This window comes from Trachymyrmex septentrionalis, unplaced genomic scaffold (assembly GCF_001594115.1).
Source record: "Trachymyrmex septentrionalis isolate Tsep2-gDNA-1 unplaced genomic scaffold, Tsep1.0 scaffold272, whole genome shotgun sequence".
Lineage (NCBI taxonomy): Eukaryota > Metazoa > Arthropoda > Insecta > Hymenoptera > Formicidae > Trachymyrmex > Trachymyrmex septentrionalis.
The window spans coordinates 12,671-27,476 of record NW_017305433.1 but is presented as its reverse complement, the minus strand read 5'-3'; the positions used below and the strand labels follow the sequence as shown (position 1 = coordinate 27,476).

General features: G+C 39.7%; 2 protein-coding genes across 2 annotated transcripts; both read left to right on the top strand.

Moving 5' to 3' along the window:
* Positions 1-2,658: 2,658 nt before the first annotated feature.
* Positions 2,659-5,530, top strand: LOC108749199. The gene is made up of 2 exons (XM_018487749.1): positions 2,659-2,671; positions 3,459-5,530. The coding sequence occupies exon 2, from the start codon at positions 3,461-3,463 to the stop codon at positions 5,528-5,530; it is 2,070 nt and encodes a 689-aa protein (XP_018343251.1). The 5' UTR covers positions 2,659-2,671; positions 3,459-3,460.
* A 508-nt stretch (positions 5,531-6,038) lies between these two features.
* Positions 6,039-6,648, top strand: LOC108749198. Its single transcript, XM_018487748.1, has 2 exons — positions 6,039-6,340; positions 6,411-6,648. Exons 1-2 carry the CDS (start codon positions 6,039-6,041, stop codon positions 6,646-6,648), a joined length of 540 nt encoding a protein of 179 aa, XP_018343250.1.
* The last annotated feature ends 8,158 nt before the right edge of the window (positions 6,649-14,806 follow it).

The window sequence follows — 14,806 nt, the reverse complement described above, 5'->3', positions numbered from 1 at the left end:
GATAACTTGTTGCCATTTTGAAAGTAATTTCATTATGCCTCTCTCATAAAAACCCTCGTTCCTATTGGCAAAAAACTGGGACAATCGATTTTCACAAGCTTCTCTTGAGGCGAATTTTTCACCAGCAAAATCATTCGCCATAGACAGAAACAGGTGGTAATCACTTGGTGCCAGGTCCGGACTATAAGATGGATGCATAAGAACCTCTTATGCACCAAGCTCCCGGAGCTTCTGGCGAGTCACTATCGATGTGTGTGGCGTTGTCTTGATGGAACACAATTCCTCTCCTATTGGCCAAAGCTGACCGCTTCTGGGCGATTGCTTCTTTCAGACGGTCCAATTGTTGACAGTACAGGTCTGAATTAAGAGTTTGGCCGTAGGGGAGCAGCTCATAGTAGATGATTCCCTGCCAATCCCACCAAACACACAGCAAAACCTTCCTGATCGTCAATCCTGGCTTGGCCACCGTTTGCGCCGGCTCATCGCGATTCGACCACGACCGTTTTCGCTTGACGTTGTCGTAAGTGACCCACTTTTCATCACCAGTAACCATTCGCTTCAGAAATGGGTCGATTTTGTTGCGATTCAGCAGCGATTCGCAGATGGAAATTCGGTCCATGAGGTTTTTTTGCGTTAACTCGTGTGGCACCCATACATCGAGCTTCTTTTTGTATCCAGCCTTATTTAAATGGTTCCAAACGGTTTTTTGTGCAATGTTTAGCTCCTGGGCAATCGAAACAGTGCTTACATGACGGTCGGACTCGACGATTTCCATTATTTTATCGACATTTTCGACAATTGGCCTTCCAGAGCGTGGTGCATCTTTGACATCAAAATTACCGGAACGGAATCGACGAAACCAAAATTGCGCGATATTGACTGTTACAGTATCAGGACCATAAACACTATTCACATTTTCAGCCGCCTGGCTTGCGTTTTCGCCTTTATCGAAGAAAAACTGTAAAATATGGCGTATTTTCTCTTTGTTGGTGTCCATCTTTGACACGCGCTCAAACAATACTGACTCAAGTAATCACAAAACTGTCTGAGAAGTTTTTGTAGTACGAAATCTTATCTTTCTAACGCCATTTGGCGTAATCCGATCGCACTTATACAACGCGAGATATAGATTACTAAAGCCATCTATTGGAAAAATAATAGATTTCTTTTTACTATACCTAATACATACAAGTAGGGTAGGTAGCTAAATAAGCGGGATTCTAACTCGGGTCCTCTGTGAGGGGGGCTGGCGGTGAGGAAGGGTGAAGGGCAGGGGGGACACGCAGCGCGGAGGTCCGCGGGGTGGGGGTGATGTCACTAGGCGAGGAGGTGACGTCACAGGGGAGAAGGGAAATGACGTCACAATGGGTGACATTGCGGAGATGGTGGTGCGGAGAACGAAAATGTCCCGGGTGCGGGAAATTACGTAGCGGGAAATTACATATCGGAGGTGTGCGGAAACTTCCGTCCTCGTTGCGGTGAAGACGTGGCGCGGGATCAATGGCCACCGAGCGCGATCCGCCACCACAAAAATGCAACATTTGCAATTTCATCAAAGTATAGTTGCTTTGTTAGCGTAATTTAAGATTTTCTCAGGACATGAGATGTCTAGGCGATGATTAATTAATAAAAATTTTATTAATTTACATTAATAAAAATAGCGCACATAATGATATAAAAATGACAAGATTTAGATGCACCGCATCATTAATCAATTCGACAGCGCAAGTGACAACATGGAGCGTGATTTGATTGAGCACAAGCTACCTTGCTTAATACAAGAGTAGAGTACGTCACATGGGAACAGCGATACGATGAGTTTATAGAATCATTGGAGGAGCAGAGCCGTATCAAACGCCCGCGATTATCAATCGGTAATAGACAATCACTGATCGCATGTATCACGCGGCTCAAGAGTCTGAAAAAATCTGTACGTGGAAATCTGATCGTGCATGTGGGCGCCGGGTATGGACTTCGTTGGCGCGAAATCGAAACGGCATTCGAAAGCCGTATTCTGACGGGCGCGGTGATAAACATATCGAGGCTCGCCGTTTCCTCGAAGACGTGAATGAAATTGTGTTCGAGCATGTGCATAGTGTAATGCAACGATATAACTCTATAAAAATAAATACTATTTTTAATGTGAGTTCGTGGCGGGCGATAAACACGCGAATAAGAATATTGCCACTCGAAACTATGAACTATATCGATGCACCGATTTGCGCGAGTGGTATGTGTCGCGCGTCGTCGAGCCTACCGATTAACATCACTGGAAGAGTTTCAGGAACGCAATAGCGGATGGACATTGTCGTGTATACTGAATTAAACAGTGAACGCGAACAAGCACAATTCTCTGCGCGCGGGATGTCATATCAAACTCCCGCACAGTGGGATGAAATCGTAAAAAGCTGGCCATTTGCCGAAAATCGAAGGTTCTAGTTTAACGCTGCAATGTGTCCCGACCGTTTCTAGGAACCCCAAAGTACAAAGAAAACCGGTTTTCAAGCGCTACATGCCGCACAGCATTGCATAGGGCCATTCGAAAGTTGACCGTTGGAGGAGACGCGTCGAGAACGAAAACATGTGCAGTTCCGACCGAAAAGTGAAAGTGTGTGCATTTCTCGATAAAAGTAGATATTGAAAAGTCGCTATATGGATTCTTCTCAGCAAGGTATGTAGAATTTAACGAAAAATTATAATTTCTTAATTACTAACCAGTAAATATTTATAAATAATTAAGTGAACCTATGTTTTTGTCATTTATATGCAAAAAATTTAGTAAACATTGATGAAAAAGTTTACCACTCGACTTCACTCGATCAATGGATGACACGGGAAATTGTTTAATAACCCCTGAACTTTGAATTCGCGAAGGAATTAGCTGCAACAACCTGCAACCCCGCTGTTTACATTACTTGGTTTATAAACATGCATAAATATGCAAAATATAAAGAACATGTAAATGACTAAAAAATTGATTCCATTTTAATGAATGTTGCTGAAAATGGTTACTTGGGGGTTTTTGAGGTCGCTGATTACGAATCTGATGATATTTTTTTCAAAAACGAAATGGGGGATTCAATATGGCGGAAAAAATTTTGAAATGTCGATAAATCTTTATGTATGTTGTTAATCAAGAAGATATATCTGATTTTTAGGTTTTCGGGGTCGCTGAATTCGAATCTGACAATTTTATTTTGAAAAACAAAATGGCGGATCCAATATGGCGGCCAAACATTTTAAAAAATTGATAAATATTTACCAAATCATTACTGGGGGGTTTTCGGGGTCGCTATTTACGAATCAGACTATCGATTAAAAAAGTGAATTGAGTGTATAACCTAAATAATAAAATTTCAAGAATATATAATTAATTTTTTAAAAATCAATATATGGCAAAAATGGATAATTTTTTAATTATTTCTATAATGAGTAATGTAATATTGATTTTTTTTCAGAAATGAGGTCTAACGAGAAGATATCCATTCAGAGAAGTGAACTATTCATCATTCTGAAAGACTTATTGAACAACGAACTAACAAAAACTCTTGAAGTAGTGGAAAACTACGTTTCCAAAAAAGCGAATCGGAAATATTATTTATCGGAAGAAGAGAAGAAAAGTGTGTCCTATTTGTTGTATCGATTTCGCACTTTATGGAAAGAATCGGCGAGAACAGAGAGCAGATTTAGAGCAAAAAATCAGGAATGGTTAAATGGTTCCATTGTGTTCAATGATCAAAAAGCATCCGGTGAAACAAATACTGAAAAAAGACATTCGAAAAGCTTCGCGGAATGCAGTGACAGATCAAAACGTAGAAGAACCCAACAACTGCGACAAGAGTACGGTGCTGAGGAACTCGCATTCGCAACTCAGATGAGCCTTCGATCAGCAGGACAAGTTGACGCAGCGCACGTGGTTAAAAGGGTCTCGGAGGGGAGTCCATCTAAAGCATCATCGTACAGATCGTCGGAAGGCCAGGTCAAAGAGAGAACATTGACGCCTGAAGAAGCATTGTCTGTTTTCATTGAAGCGAATTTTTCCAAGCGGCAGTATTTAGTTGTAAGGTCAGGTTGTACAATGGTCAATTCGAAAGCTTATCCTTCTTATGTCATCGTCGCAGAAGCAAAGAAAATGTGTTACCCTGACAAAGAATCAATCACAATCACTGAAACATGTGGTTCTATAAGTCTTCAATCCTTACTGAATCATACTGTTAAGCGTATTTTAAATCTGCGAACAAATGACATTTTAAACTTGAAAGACGATGTTTTGTTAAACTTGAATTTAATCTGCAAGTGGGGCTGTGACGGAACGTCGGGGCAAAGTGTCTATAAGCAAAAGTTTTCCAGTAATGACGATGCAGTAACAGATAGTAGTATATTTTTTACATCACTAGTACCTTTGCGATTGTTGCACATTGCAGAGGATGGTACAGAAATGATCATATGGCAAAATCCCCGACCTTCTTCCTCACGGTTTTGCAGACCAATTAAAGTAGAGTATTTAAAAGAAACACCGGAAACAACCAGAAACGAAGTGAAATATGTCGAAGACCAAGTGGAAAATCTTGTTCCGTTTAACGAATATTTTCGCGGGAAGAATATTAAGGTGCGTTACAGTTTATCACTGACAATGGTGGACGGTAAAGTTTGCAACGCACTGTCGGAAACTGACTCAGCACAACGTTGTTATTTGTGTAACGCAACCTCCAAAGACTTCAATGATATTAATATGATGGTTGGACTTGATATAAATGAGACAAATTTAGAATTTGGCATATCTTCGTTACATGCTTGGATCCGATGTTTCGAGTGTTGCTTACATTTGTCATACAAACTAGATATCAAAAAATGGCAAGCGAGGGGTGCGAACGTTAAAAAAATTGTTGAGAAAAGAAAGGCTGATACACAGAAAGCCTTCAAGGAAAAATTAGGCCTAATTGTTGACCAACCGAAGCAAGGGGGCAGTTCAAACGACGGCAACACTGCTCGTCGCTTTTTTCAAGAGGCTGCAACTTCCTCTGAAATTACTAATATAGATGTTCGTTTGATCAGGAGATTTCATGTAATTCTACAATTGATCTCATCAAACTATGACATCGATATTAGTAAATACGAGAAGTTCGCCTTTGAAACAGCTGAGCTGTTTGTGGATTTGTATCCATGGTATCCGATGCCAACAACTATCCATAAACTATTGATACATGGTCCTTTAATAATAGCTTCGGCTTTGTTGCCAATTGGCCAAATGTCTGAGGAAGCGCAGGAAGCTAGTAATAAGTTAATAAAAAAATATCGTCGAGATTTTTCGAGAAAACATAGCCGCAAAGCGACAATGACCGATGTATTTCATCGACTATTGCTTAGCTCCGATCCCTTTGTATCAAGCGTTCGAAAAATTCCAAAAAAACAAAAGAAATCACTGTTATATGAAGCACGGCAAATGATCATAAATGATTCAGATACAGAAAGCGAAGTAGAAATTTCAGATGTTACACATGAAAGCGATTTTGAAGTTGACAGCGATTGATATATCAATTTTATTATAATAATATATAATAATGATATATATATTAAGTAGGAATAAAAAATATTGATGTGTCACTTCCAACTTGTATTTCTTTTTCATAAAACCTTTCCTTGAACAAAATTTCAAATTTAGATCGCTATACTGCAGCAGCAATTTTATTTTCTAGAAAAATATTGTCACATTTGAATTCAGCGCCCCAAAAACCCCCGAGTAACGAGTTTCAAGCAATTCGGATCAATTTTTTATTTTTTCATCCGCCATATTGGATCCGCCATTTTGTTTTTCAAAAAAAAATGTCAGATTCGAATTCAGCGACCCCAAAAACCCCTGAGTAAAGATTTTTGAGACGATTTTTCAATGTTACATGCTCATGTCCACCTTTTTCGATTTTTATCCCACTGTGTCCCGCGGGAAATTATGTTAAAAAGAGAGGTAATCAACTTGTAAACTGCGGATAATGCGTGTTTCACATGGTCTGTTATTGCCGCTCCACACCCGGCTCAAAAAAATGGAACGAAAATCCTCGTATCCGCATTATAAGTCAGTTCTAAATCTCGCGGGCATCGAATTTCCAATGACGTTGAATCAAATTAAGAAATTCGAAACTTTGAATGACATTTCCATCAACATCTACACCATTCAGAAAGGAATTGTGCCGATACGACTCGCCGACCGAAAAAGGAGCAAGTATGTAAATCTCTTGTACATAGAGGATGACAACGCGGGACATTTCGCGTTGATTAAAGATCTATCCCGCCTTGTCAGATCGCAAATTAGCGGAAACAAGAACAGAAAATATTTCTGCGATAGGTACGTGAAATAATAATAATAACAACAATAATAATATTAATAATAATAATAAATGCGCGGTTTTTTTCAGATGCCTTTATTACTTCAGCTCGAGCGCAAAATTGGAGATCCACAGCGAAGACTGTGGGAAATTGAATGATTGCGCGATAAGGCTGCCGAGCGAGGACGATAAATGGCTAAGTTTTGACAACCACAGCAGAAAGGAGCGCCCGTTCATTATTTACGCTAACCTGGAGTGTGCATTGGAGAAAAACAGATATGGATCCCACATTAGCTACGTACACGTATCATCATCACAACGTGTTTAGCATTGGATACTACGTGCACTGCTCATACAACAACTCGGGCTATCGTTTTCGCCGCAATAAAAACTATATAGCGTGGTTTGCGGAAGAACTTAGACATTTAGCATATACTGTACAGTCTATAATTTCGACTAATGTACCCATAGCCGATTTCACGCGAGACGATTGGTAAAAATTTAACAGCGTCACGCATGTCACGTGTGTGAGAACCATTTGCATCAGAAGATACGCGGGTACGCGATCACTGCCACTTAACCGGGCTATACAGAGGCCCCACGCATTCAAATTGCAATCTAAATTATAGAGATTTACATTGCATATCCATAGTTTTCCGCAGTTTTCCATAACTTATCAGGTTATGACGCGCATTTCATCATCAAGAAAATTGCTACCGCGTACGAAGGACGCATTGATCTTTTACCGATAACTAAAGAAAAATATTATACATCTCATTTACTAAAAATGTCGATAGTACCAAAATTGATTTAAAAAATTGTAAAATTACGGTTTATAGATTCTTTCAGATTTCTCACTTCTAATTTGGACAAATTCATCATTTCTCAGTAAAGATAAGCTACATCTTTTCTCAGTAAAGATAAGCTACAGATACTGCACACGAATTTTCCAATTTATCAGAAGAAAATTTTAATCTTTTGACACGAAAGGTCGTCTTTCCATACGACGGTACTGGTTGTACGCGGTATTTGGCAAAACCATGGAGAACGTACGCGATCGCATCGACGTAAAGTTAAGTTATTAACTTAATGAGAAGGCAGATACGGAGCTGAGGCAATGATCGCAAAATCAGATTTCCATAGCCGTAGCGTATTTTCGGAGAATTTAGTCGCGATAAAACTGCATAAGTTCGAAGTGAAATTTAACAAACCGATATACGTGGATATGTACATCCTCAACATATCCAAGAGGTGTTTGTACGAATTTTACCACGAGTATATGGCACCGCTGTTTCGCAAAAAAGAAAAAATTATATATACCGATGCTAATAGCCTCATAGAATGTGACGATGTTTACGATGTCATAAAACGCGATATAAATAGATTTGACACGAACGATTACTTGAGCAACAACGCGTATGGCATTCCGCTCACAAATAAAAAAAAGTTCCTGACCTTATGAAAGACGAGAACAACAGTGCCATCATGATCGTTGGACTCAGAGCGAAAATGTATGCCTTGTGTGTAGAAGGAAAGAAAGATACCATGAAAGCAAAGGGCGTCAAAAACAACGTTGTAGCATCTAAGTCTATACGTTTGAAGATTACACGCGGTGCTTGAATGACGCAATCGAAATGACTCGCAGACAGTCGTGCATAAGATCCAAATTGCACGAGATGTACACAATATAAAAAACAAAAATCGCTCTAAGTCCGCACGATAAGCGGGATATCATGCCAGGTTCCACGGACATGCTGTCGTGGGGGCATTACCGATGTAAATAAAATTTGTATTATATAGTATGTTTAATATATATATATAACATGTATAATATGTAAAATATAGTATGTATAATATGTATAATATATAGCATGTATAATATGTAAATACAATATGTATATGATATTTATAATATGTATAATACGTATTTATATTTTTATAATTTTACAATACTCGTACATTGTCTTTATGTATCCATGAATTATGCGAATTGTCAAATCCCAATCATTTTACGTAAACCTCATTCGCCGTCTTGTGTAACATCTTTTCAACGAGATGTACATCGGGGATAGCGACGCTATGCAATTCATATTTGTAGAATCCTCCAGCAATAGGGTCTCCGCAAGAATCTTCCAGAAGATAGTCACTGGATTAGTTTGTTATGGATTTGGTTGTTGCACTTTGATAATTTAAAACACCTCCGTGCTCCAATTCGGCATGTAACCTTTATCAAAGACTGTCTTGAATTTGCTCACGCGTACCGAATCACTCACTTTGTATCGCGCGAGTGCGGCAATCTTTACGCGATTGTAAATCATGATTAAGAGCCTGTCCTGGCGATCGCAGAGGTAACGTCGACGGGACGCATACTAATAGTTTCGATGCTTGCGCGCGTTGTAATTTGATACGAGACGCGGCAAGATGTCGATCCATTTGTAATTTCCATTGTGCGTAAACTATTTTTACATGTCGTTCTTCAACGTACGATTGAACCTTTCGATGACCGAGGCCTTCATTACGGAATACGTAGAATAATAGTTGACGTTCTACTTCTTCAAGAATTTCTGCACATCCAAATTATAAAATTCCTTTTCTCTATCAGTATGCAAATTTTTCGGACATCTTCCATCGTCTCGAAATATCTTTGCGATCGCCTTCGTCACCGCTTCGTCGCCTCGTTCCCGCTCTTGGCTTTGAGCGGCTCGGCCCCTGCGTGGTTACTCAGCGTCGATAATGATAAGAATGTAGTGGTAACGTCTGTTGAATCGCGTATAAGGACGCATCTCGACCACATCCGCCTGCCACAGATCATCGTATCCGTGTACTGTGACGTGTCTTCGCGGAAAATTTCTTCTCATCGGAGTGTGTAATTCATCAACCAGCAGACGTTTCTCAGACATTGCGGATAATTATTCAGCACTTCTCAAATCATCTTTTCAAGTTCGTTTAGCATAACCTGCACATTATTTTGTAAGACTGCAATCTTCCTCTCAATTTCATTCAGACAATCTTTCAAATCTTGAACACTCTACTGCACGTATCGTTTGTTTGCTGCGTCAGCATCATCCACTGGTTTGCGTGAAAGTCGGCTGCAATTATGCAAAGAACGTTATCGCGCACGTAATTTCTGAGCAATCTATACCACTGATAGTGCGATTCGCTTCTTCCTCCAAGCGAAGTCCAAACTTGTTGATCGATATTATGATGTCAATTGAACGACATGTGTAGAACGAGATTAATTTATAATCAGATCGGCTTTGCGAAGCTCTTCGATAATCGACAGAATCTCGTTGTGTGACCCACCTGGCGCGAGGCCTCGAGTAATCGCAGACGATCTATAATTTCGTTGGGATCGTCCTAATTGAGTCGATCTTGTTGTCGTTTAGTATCATCGTACGCGGTAAATCCACTCTTTTGTTTATTCCTGTTCTAATTTTTTTATCCGACACCGATGGCGCTATTAAGTTCTTATACTTGTATCCTTTACTACCCATTACTTGATTACTCGGGCTATGACCGCACCGGTGAGCATTTGTCGTCAGCATAATGCTCCTGTATGTCTGTACGTCCTCATCCGTACAAATACTTTCGTTGGGAAATTTCATGAAAATTAACTCGTACAAGCCCGGTGTTCCAGCATTGTGTAAGGTGATACGTTTGTCACCAAACATTATTCCCTCGTAGCTGAAATAAACTCCATGCACAACGTCTATGTTAACGGCTTTCTTACTGCTCAGGACCGTTTTTAGATATTTTTGTACCAACGGATCATAGTTTGCATGCAGCTTTTCTTGCCCCTCGGATGTTGGAAGCAGGTATTGAATAGATGTTACGAGCGATCTATCGACCTCGAAAATTTTTTCGACAATGAGAGCGTGGTCATACGATAAATCGCGCGGTTGTATTATTTCAGATACTTCGTTGATAATGGATGGTACGGTTTTTGATTGACTCAACATTGATTTCACAGGCATAGAAGTCTGTATAGGATCGTACAAAGAACTCGGTCGTTTTTTTGGGGGGTTTTGGTTCCTCATCTTCTCCCAAAAAGAATGTTTCAGTCATAATAGGATCCTTGGAGGATTCAACAGTATTTTCAACAATCTGTTTCAGCGGGTCAATAATAGGTTAAGTGTCTCTCCAATGCAATATCCTCCTCCATTTTACCATTTTTCTTCAAAGCGCGGTATATTTTGAGTCACGTTTTCACAATCTCCTTAGCTATCCTTTCACAATCATTGTCCATGTCAATGTATCGAAGTCAACTGATCACATCACGATATTGCAAAGTCATTAAATCCTTTTCTGTATCGTCGGTAAGCGCACTGTTCTTCACTCAATCACTGGAAATTCATACTTTTGCTGCCAACATTTACTACATAAATCGCAGAAATCCTTATAAGACATATCAGTATTGACGTGATCGTTGTACACGCGTTTCAGATTGGTACCATCTTGTTTAAACAGGATCAACAGGATTTGAATTGTCGCATATAAAGTGCTTCGGTATACATCTGACAGAGATAGAAACAGTCGACGTCCGCGTGTCGTCCCATTGCAAAGTACTCCCTTATTTAACTCAGTGCTCGTTTGAAACATGTTACTGTTGACGTTTACGCTGACCGGCAAGATTAGTGTCCTCGCGTGCTACTTTAATGTCCCGTGAGCTACTTTCTAGCAGTAGATTTGGGTGATTACGAGTTCGGTCTGACGGACTTTGAAATGTACTATACTCCAGCCAATGTAAATTCAACAAACAATAAGTTTTACTATAGTAACGAGGAAATTGTCATTCCCGAAGAATCATACGAATTGCGTGATATATAGAGCAGTATCTGAAGTGTGAAATTTTACGTTCTCACAATGCGAAAGGCAAGGAGGATGAAGAGTTCCCGCTGGTTATTCGAGCCAACAATAATACGATGAGAAGTAAGATCAAATGCGCCTATCGGATAAATTTTACAAAACTTCACAACATTGGCTCGCTGCTGGAATTTTCGTCGAATCGCGTGTTGAAGCCGCGACAGTGGCACAAGTCGGACGTGCTGATAAATATCATCAACGTAAATATTATACGTATCGAATGCAACGTGACTGCGGGTGCGTACAGCAACAATAGATGCGTATACACAAATTTTCGCCGAGCGCGCCGCCGGGATATAAGATCGGAAAGGCCGACGCAGATCATTTACCTTCCGATCATTGTATGGAGCGCTACGGATCTAACGATTCGCGTGGTGGACCAAAATGGTTGATTGCTTGATTTTCGCGGAGAAAAGATCACAGTTAGGTTGCATGTACGGCGGTGCTAACGTAAGATGCTTAAACGAACAGCCGAAACAGATGAGAGATACACCATTTATTGGAAAGACCTACACCTGAAAAGAAACTCACTGCATCCAACGTTGCATTCTTAAAGTCGTTGAGTTTCATCGTACGAAATGGCTGATATCCCGAACATTACCGGTGATTCGATCTTTGACAACCGCATTATCAAGATTGAGACTCACACGTACAATCCGTAGGCCAATACTACGTTTGGACATAGTGACGAAATATACCTATATAATAGCAGGATTTGTACACGTTGTCGTGCAACAGTTTTTTCTATATCAAAAGAAGATTGACGGTAAAGAAGAAAAACGATCAAATGTCGATGACGCTTGGAAATAATTGCGTGGCGTTCATTTGATGAAATTCGATATGAACTCAATGGTGTGGAGATTGACCGCAACAGAAACGTTAGAATTAGTATCATCAAGAAGTATGTGTCAATGACGTACGACAAAGTTTTATTGCCCTGAATGCAGGATAGAATTCTAGATCCGATACGGAGGAAGGATACTTTAATTTTTGCGTGCCGCTCAATGCTATTGAGCTTTTGTGAGGATTACAAACGCGTGGTCGTCAATGCTTGCCACGAATTGGTTTTGACACGAGCGCACAACGATTACAATTGCTTGGTGGGAAATCCTGTGACGGAGCCTGAGATTGAATTATTCAAAGTGCAGTGGCGAATGCCTCACGTTGCGTTAAACGAGATCAATATGGTAAATTATCAATGCCGCGAGCATTGGAAAGTGGTCGTTATCTGAACATGAGTTTCCGCTCGTGGGATCTGTACAAGTATCCTCTGTTACAGACTACGATTAAGCTGTCAAAATGGTGACTCAAACTTGAGAAGCGATATGTTATCTTTGCTCTGCAGACCGGTCGAAAGAATGTCATGTCACGAGATGTTAGTGTGTTCGACGATTGTAATTTAAGTAACGTGAAAGTATAACTAAATTCAGAATTTTATCCGTACAATTTAAATCTGGATTTTGGCAAAAAGAGATACGCCGTCCTGTTTGATATATACGCGCGTTTTCGTAAAACATCATATTATTGGAATCAACTGCTTCGAAACGCTACTCAACGTGCTCTCATTTATCGAGAAAGAGCATTTTGCAGTCATTAATTGCTCGCGACAAAACGAATCCGTCAAGAGCATCACTATAGACATACGCATAGAATTTGACTGCAAAGAGAATGTGCCCGCCATTACTACCGTCTATTACCTCATCATACACGATCGTGTAATCGAGTACTGTACGTTGTCCAACGTAGTGCGCAAGATGATGTAAATTGCAAGGTCAGCAAATATTTAGAACTTTAAAAGGGAGAGAAAAACCGGGGTAAAGCACAGTCTTGAAAAATTGCTTGTCATGATCATACCAACGTTTATAGATCTGCAAGGATTCGTCGTTAATAAGAAATTTATCGTCAAAGAAGTAGCGGTGCTGAAACAGGGAACCGTTCTGACACATTACAATTTTACGAGTCCCGTGCCATGGAAGATCCAACAAATCTTGCGCTTCCTGGTTGAGTGCTTATCATCATGGATTGCAATGGAAGGACAGGATGGTCCCGTACAACGAGGCGAAACGCCTGATCACAGATTTAAAGATAATGCTATCATGTACGTCAAGGAACGCGAGAAATAAACGTGACTCTGGAACTTGCTTTTGGACGATGAGCGAGAACGCATGTACATCGAGACCTTGGATGCAGCTTACGAAGATATGGTATATTTAACTAATCTGAATGATTGTAATACTATATGATGCGGAAAACATACAAAGAATTGTAAGATTTTTTTAATAAAATGTATGTTATGTCATATTAATATGTTTTTCCTGATCAGTAGTTACGTAAATATATATATATAACAAATGGAATGAACCGATAACATTCTGCTAGCTTTTAAATATTAATCCGATAGCTGTGCAATATATATGCGTTCAATTGCGCTTCATGCAAAGTGCTGCAAGCGACAAAATGCTGAGATGGAATCTTTCGAACGCGTATTCTCATATAATTTTTGGTTGAGGCATACTCTTTTATTCATTATATTTTTTGCCGTTGATACGTAGGCTGTTGGAAAAGTTTCTGCAATCTAGTACTTCTAGTGGCGCCAACATTCTGCTACTATCATATCCGTAAAATTAGACGTTTTTAACCTATAATTCAATTGACAATTTGTACCCAAGCCAACTAGTTTTGTTTGCATAGTATTTTAAAAGAAATTATTGTATTTTGTAAGAAAATGGAAATTTCGCGTAAAAATTTTCGGGCAATGATTTTTTACGATTACAAATGTAATCTAATTCCGAAACAATGCATCGATCGACTTTATTTAGCTTTTGGGGATGAAGCACCATCCAATAGGACTGTTTATAATTGGTTTGCCGAATTCCAGCGTGGACGTACCTTTCTTAGTGATGAATTCCGTGAAGGTCGTCCATCCACGTCTGTTGTTGTCACTAATGTTGATGCTGTGAAATGATTGAGCGAGACCGGCATATTTATAACATACCGCGAGATTCAGGCATCCTTAGGCATTGACATGAAAGCAATATATACGATTTTGCATGATCACTTGAGCATACGGAAACTTTGCAGTCGTTGGATCCCACACAATTTGACCGAAGCTCAAAAACAGATTCGTGTTAAATGAAGCAAAGAAATGCTCAAGAAATTCAACCGAGGTCGGTCAAATTTGATCTACAACATCGTTACTGGGGACGAAACATGGATCTATTCGTATGAGCCCGAAAGTAAACAACAATCCACTGTTTGGGTATTTCAAAATGAACCGACACCAACAAAAGTTGTTTGTTCACGCAGTGTTGCCAAGCAAATGATTGCTTGTTTCTTCGGTTATACCGGACATGTGACAACCATGGCTTCAGAGGATCGAAGGACTGTAAATACTGATTGATATACAGGGTGCGGCAGAGAAACTTACTTTTTTTAAAGGTTAATAAAAACGAAACTATTGCAGATATCGGTATAATTCTTTTTTCCTCTTACAGATCACCTCATCAAATTTTTTTTCATGCACTTTTGAAAATTACATCTATCAAATGACGGCCGCCGTTGTCTATGCACTGATTGAGTCGATTTCTGAAGTTTTGCGTAGAAAGTATTAGTCTCATGTTGCA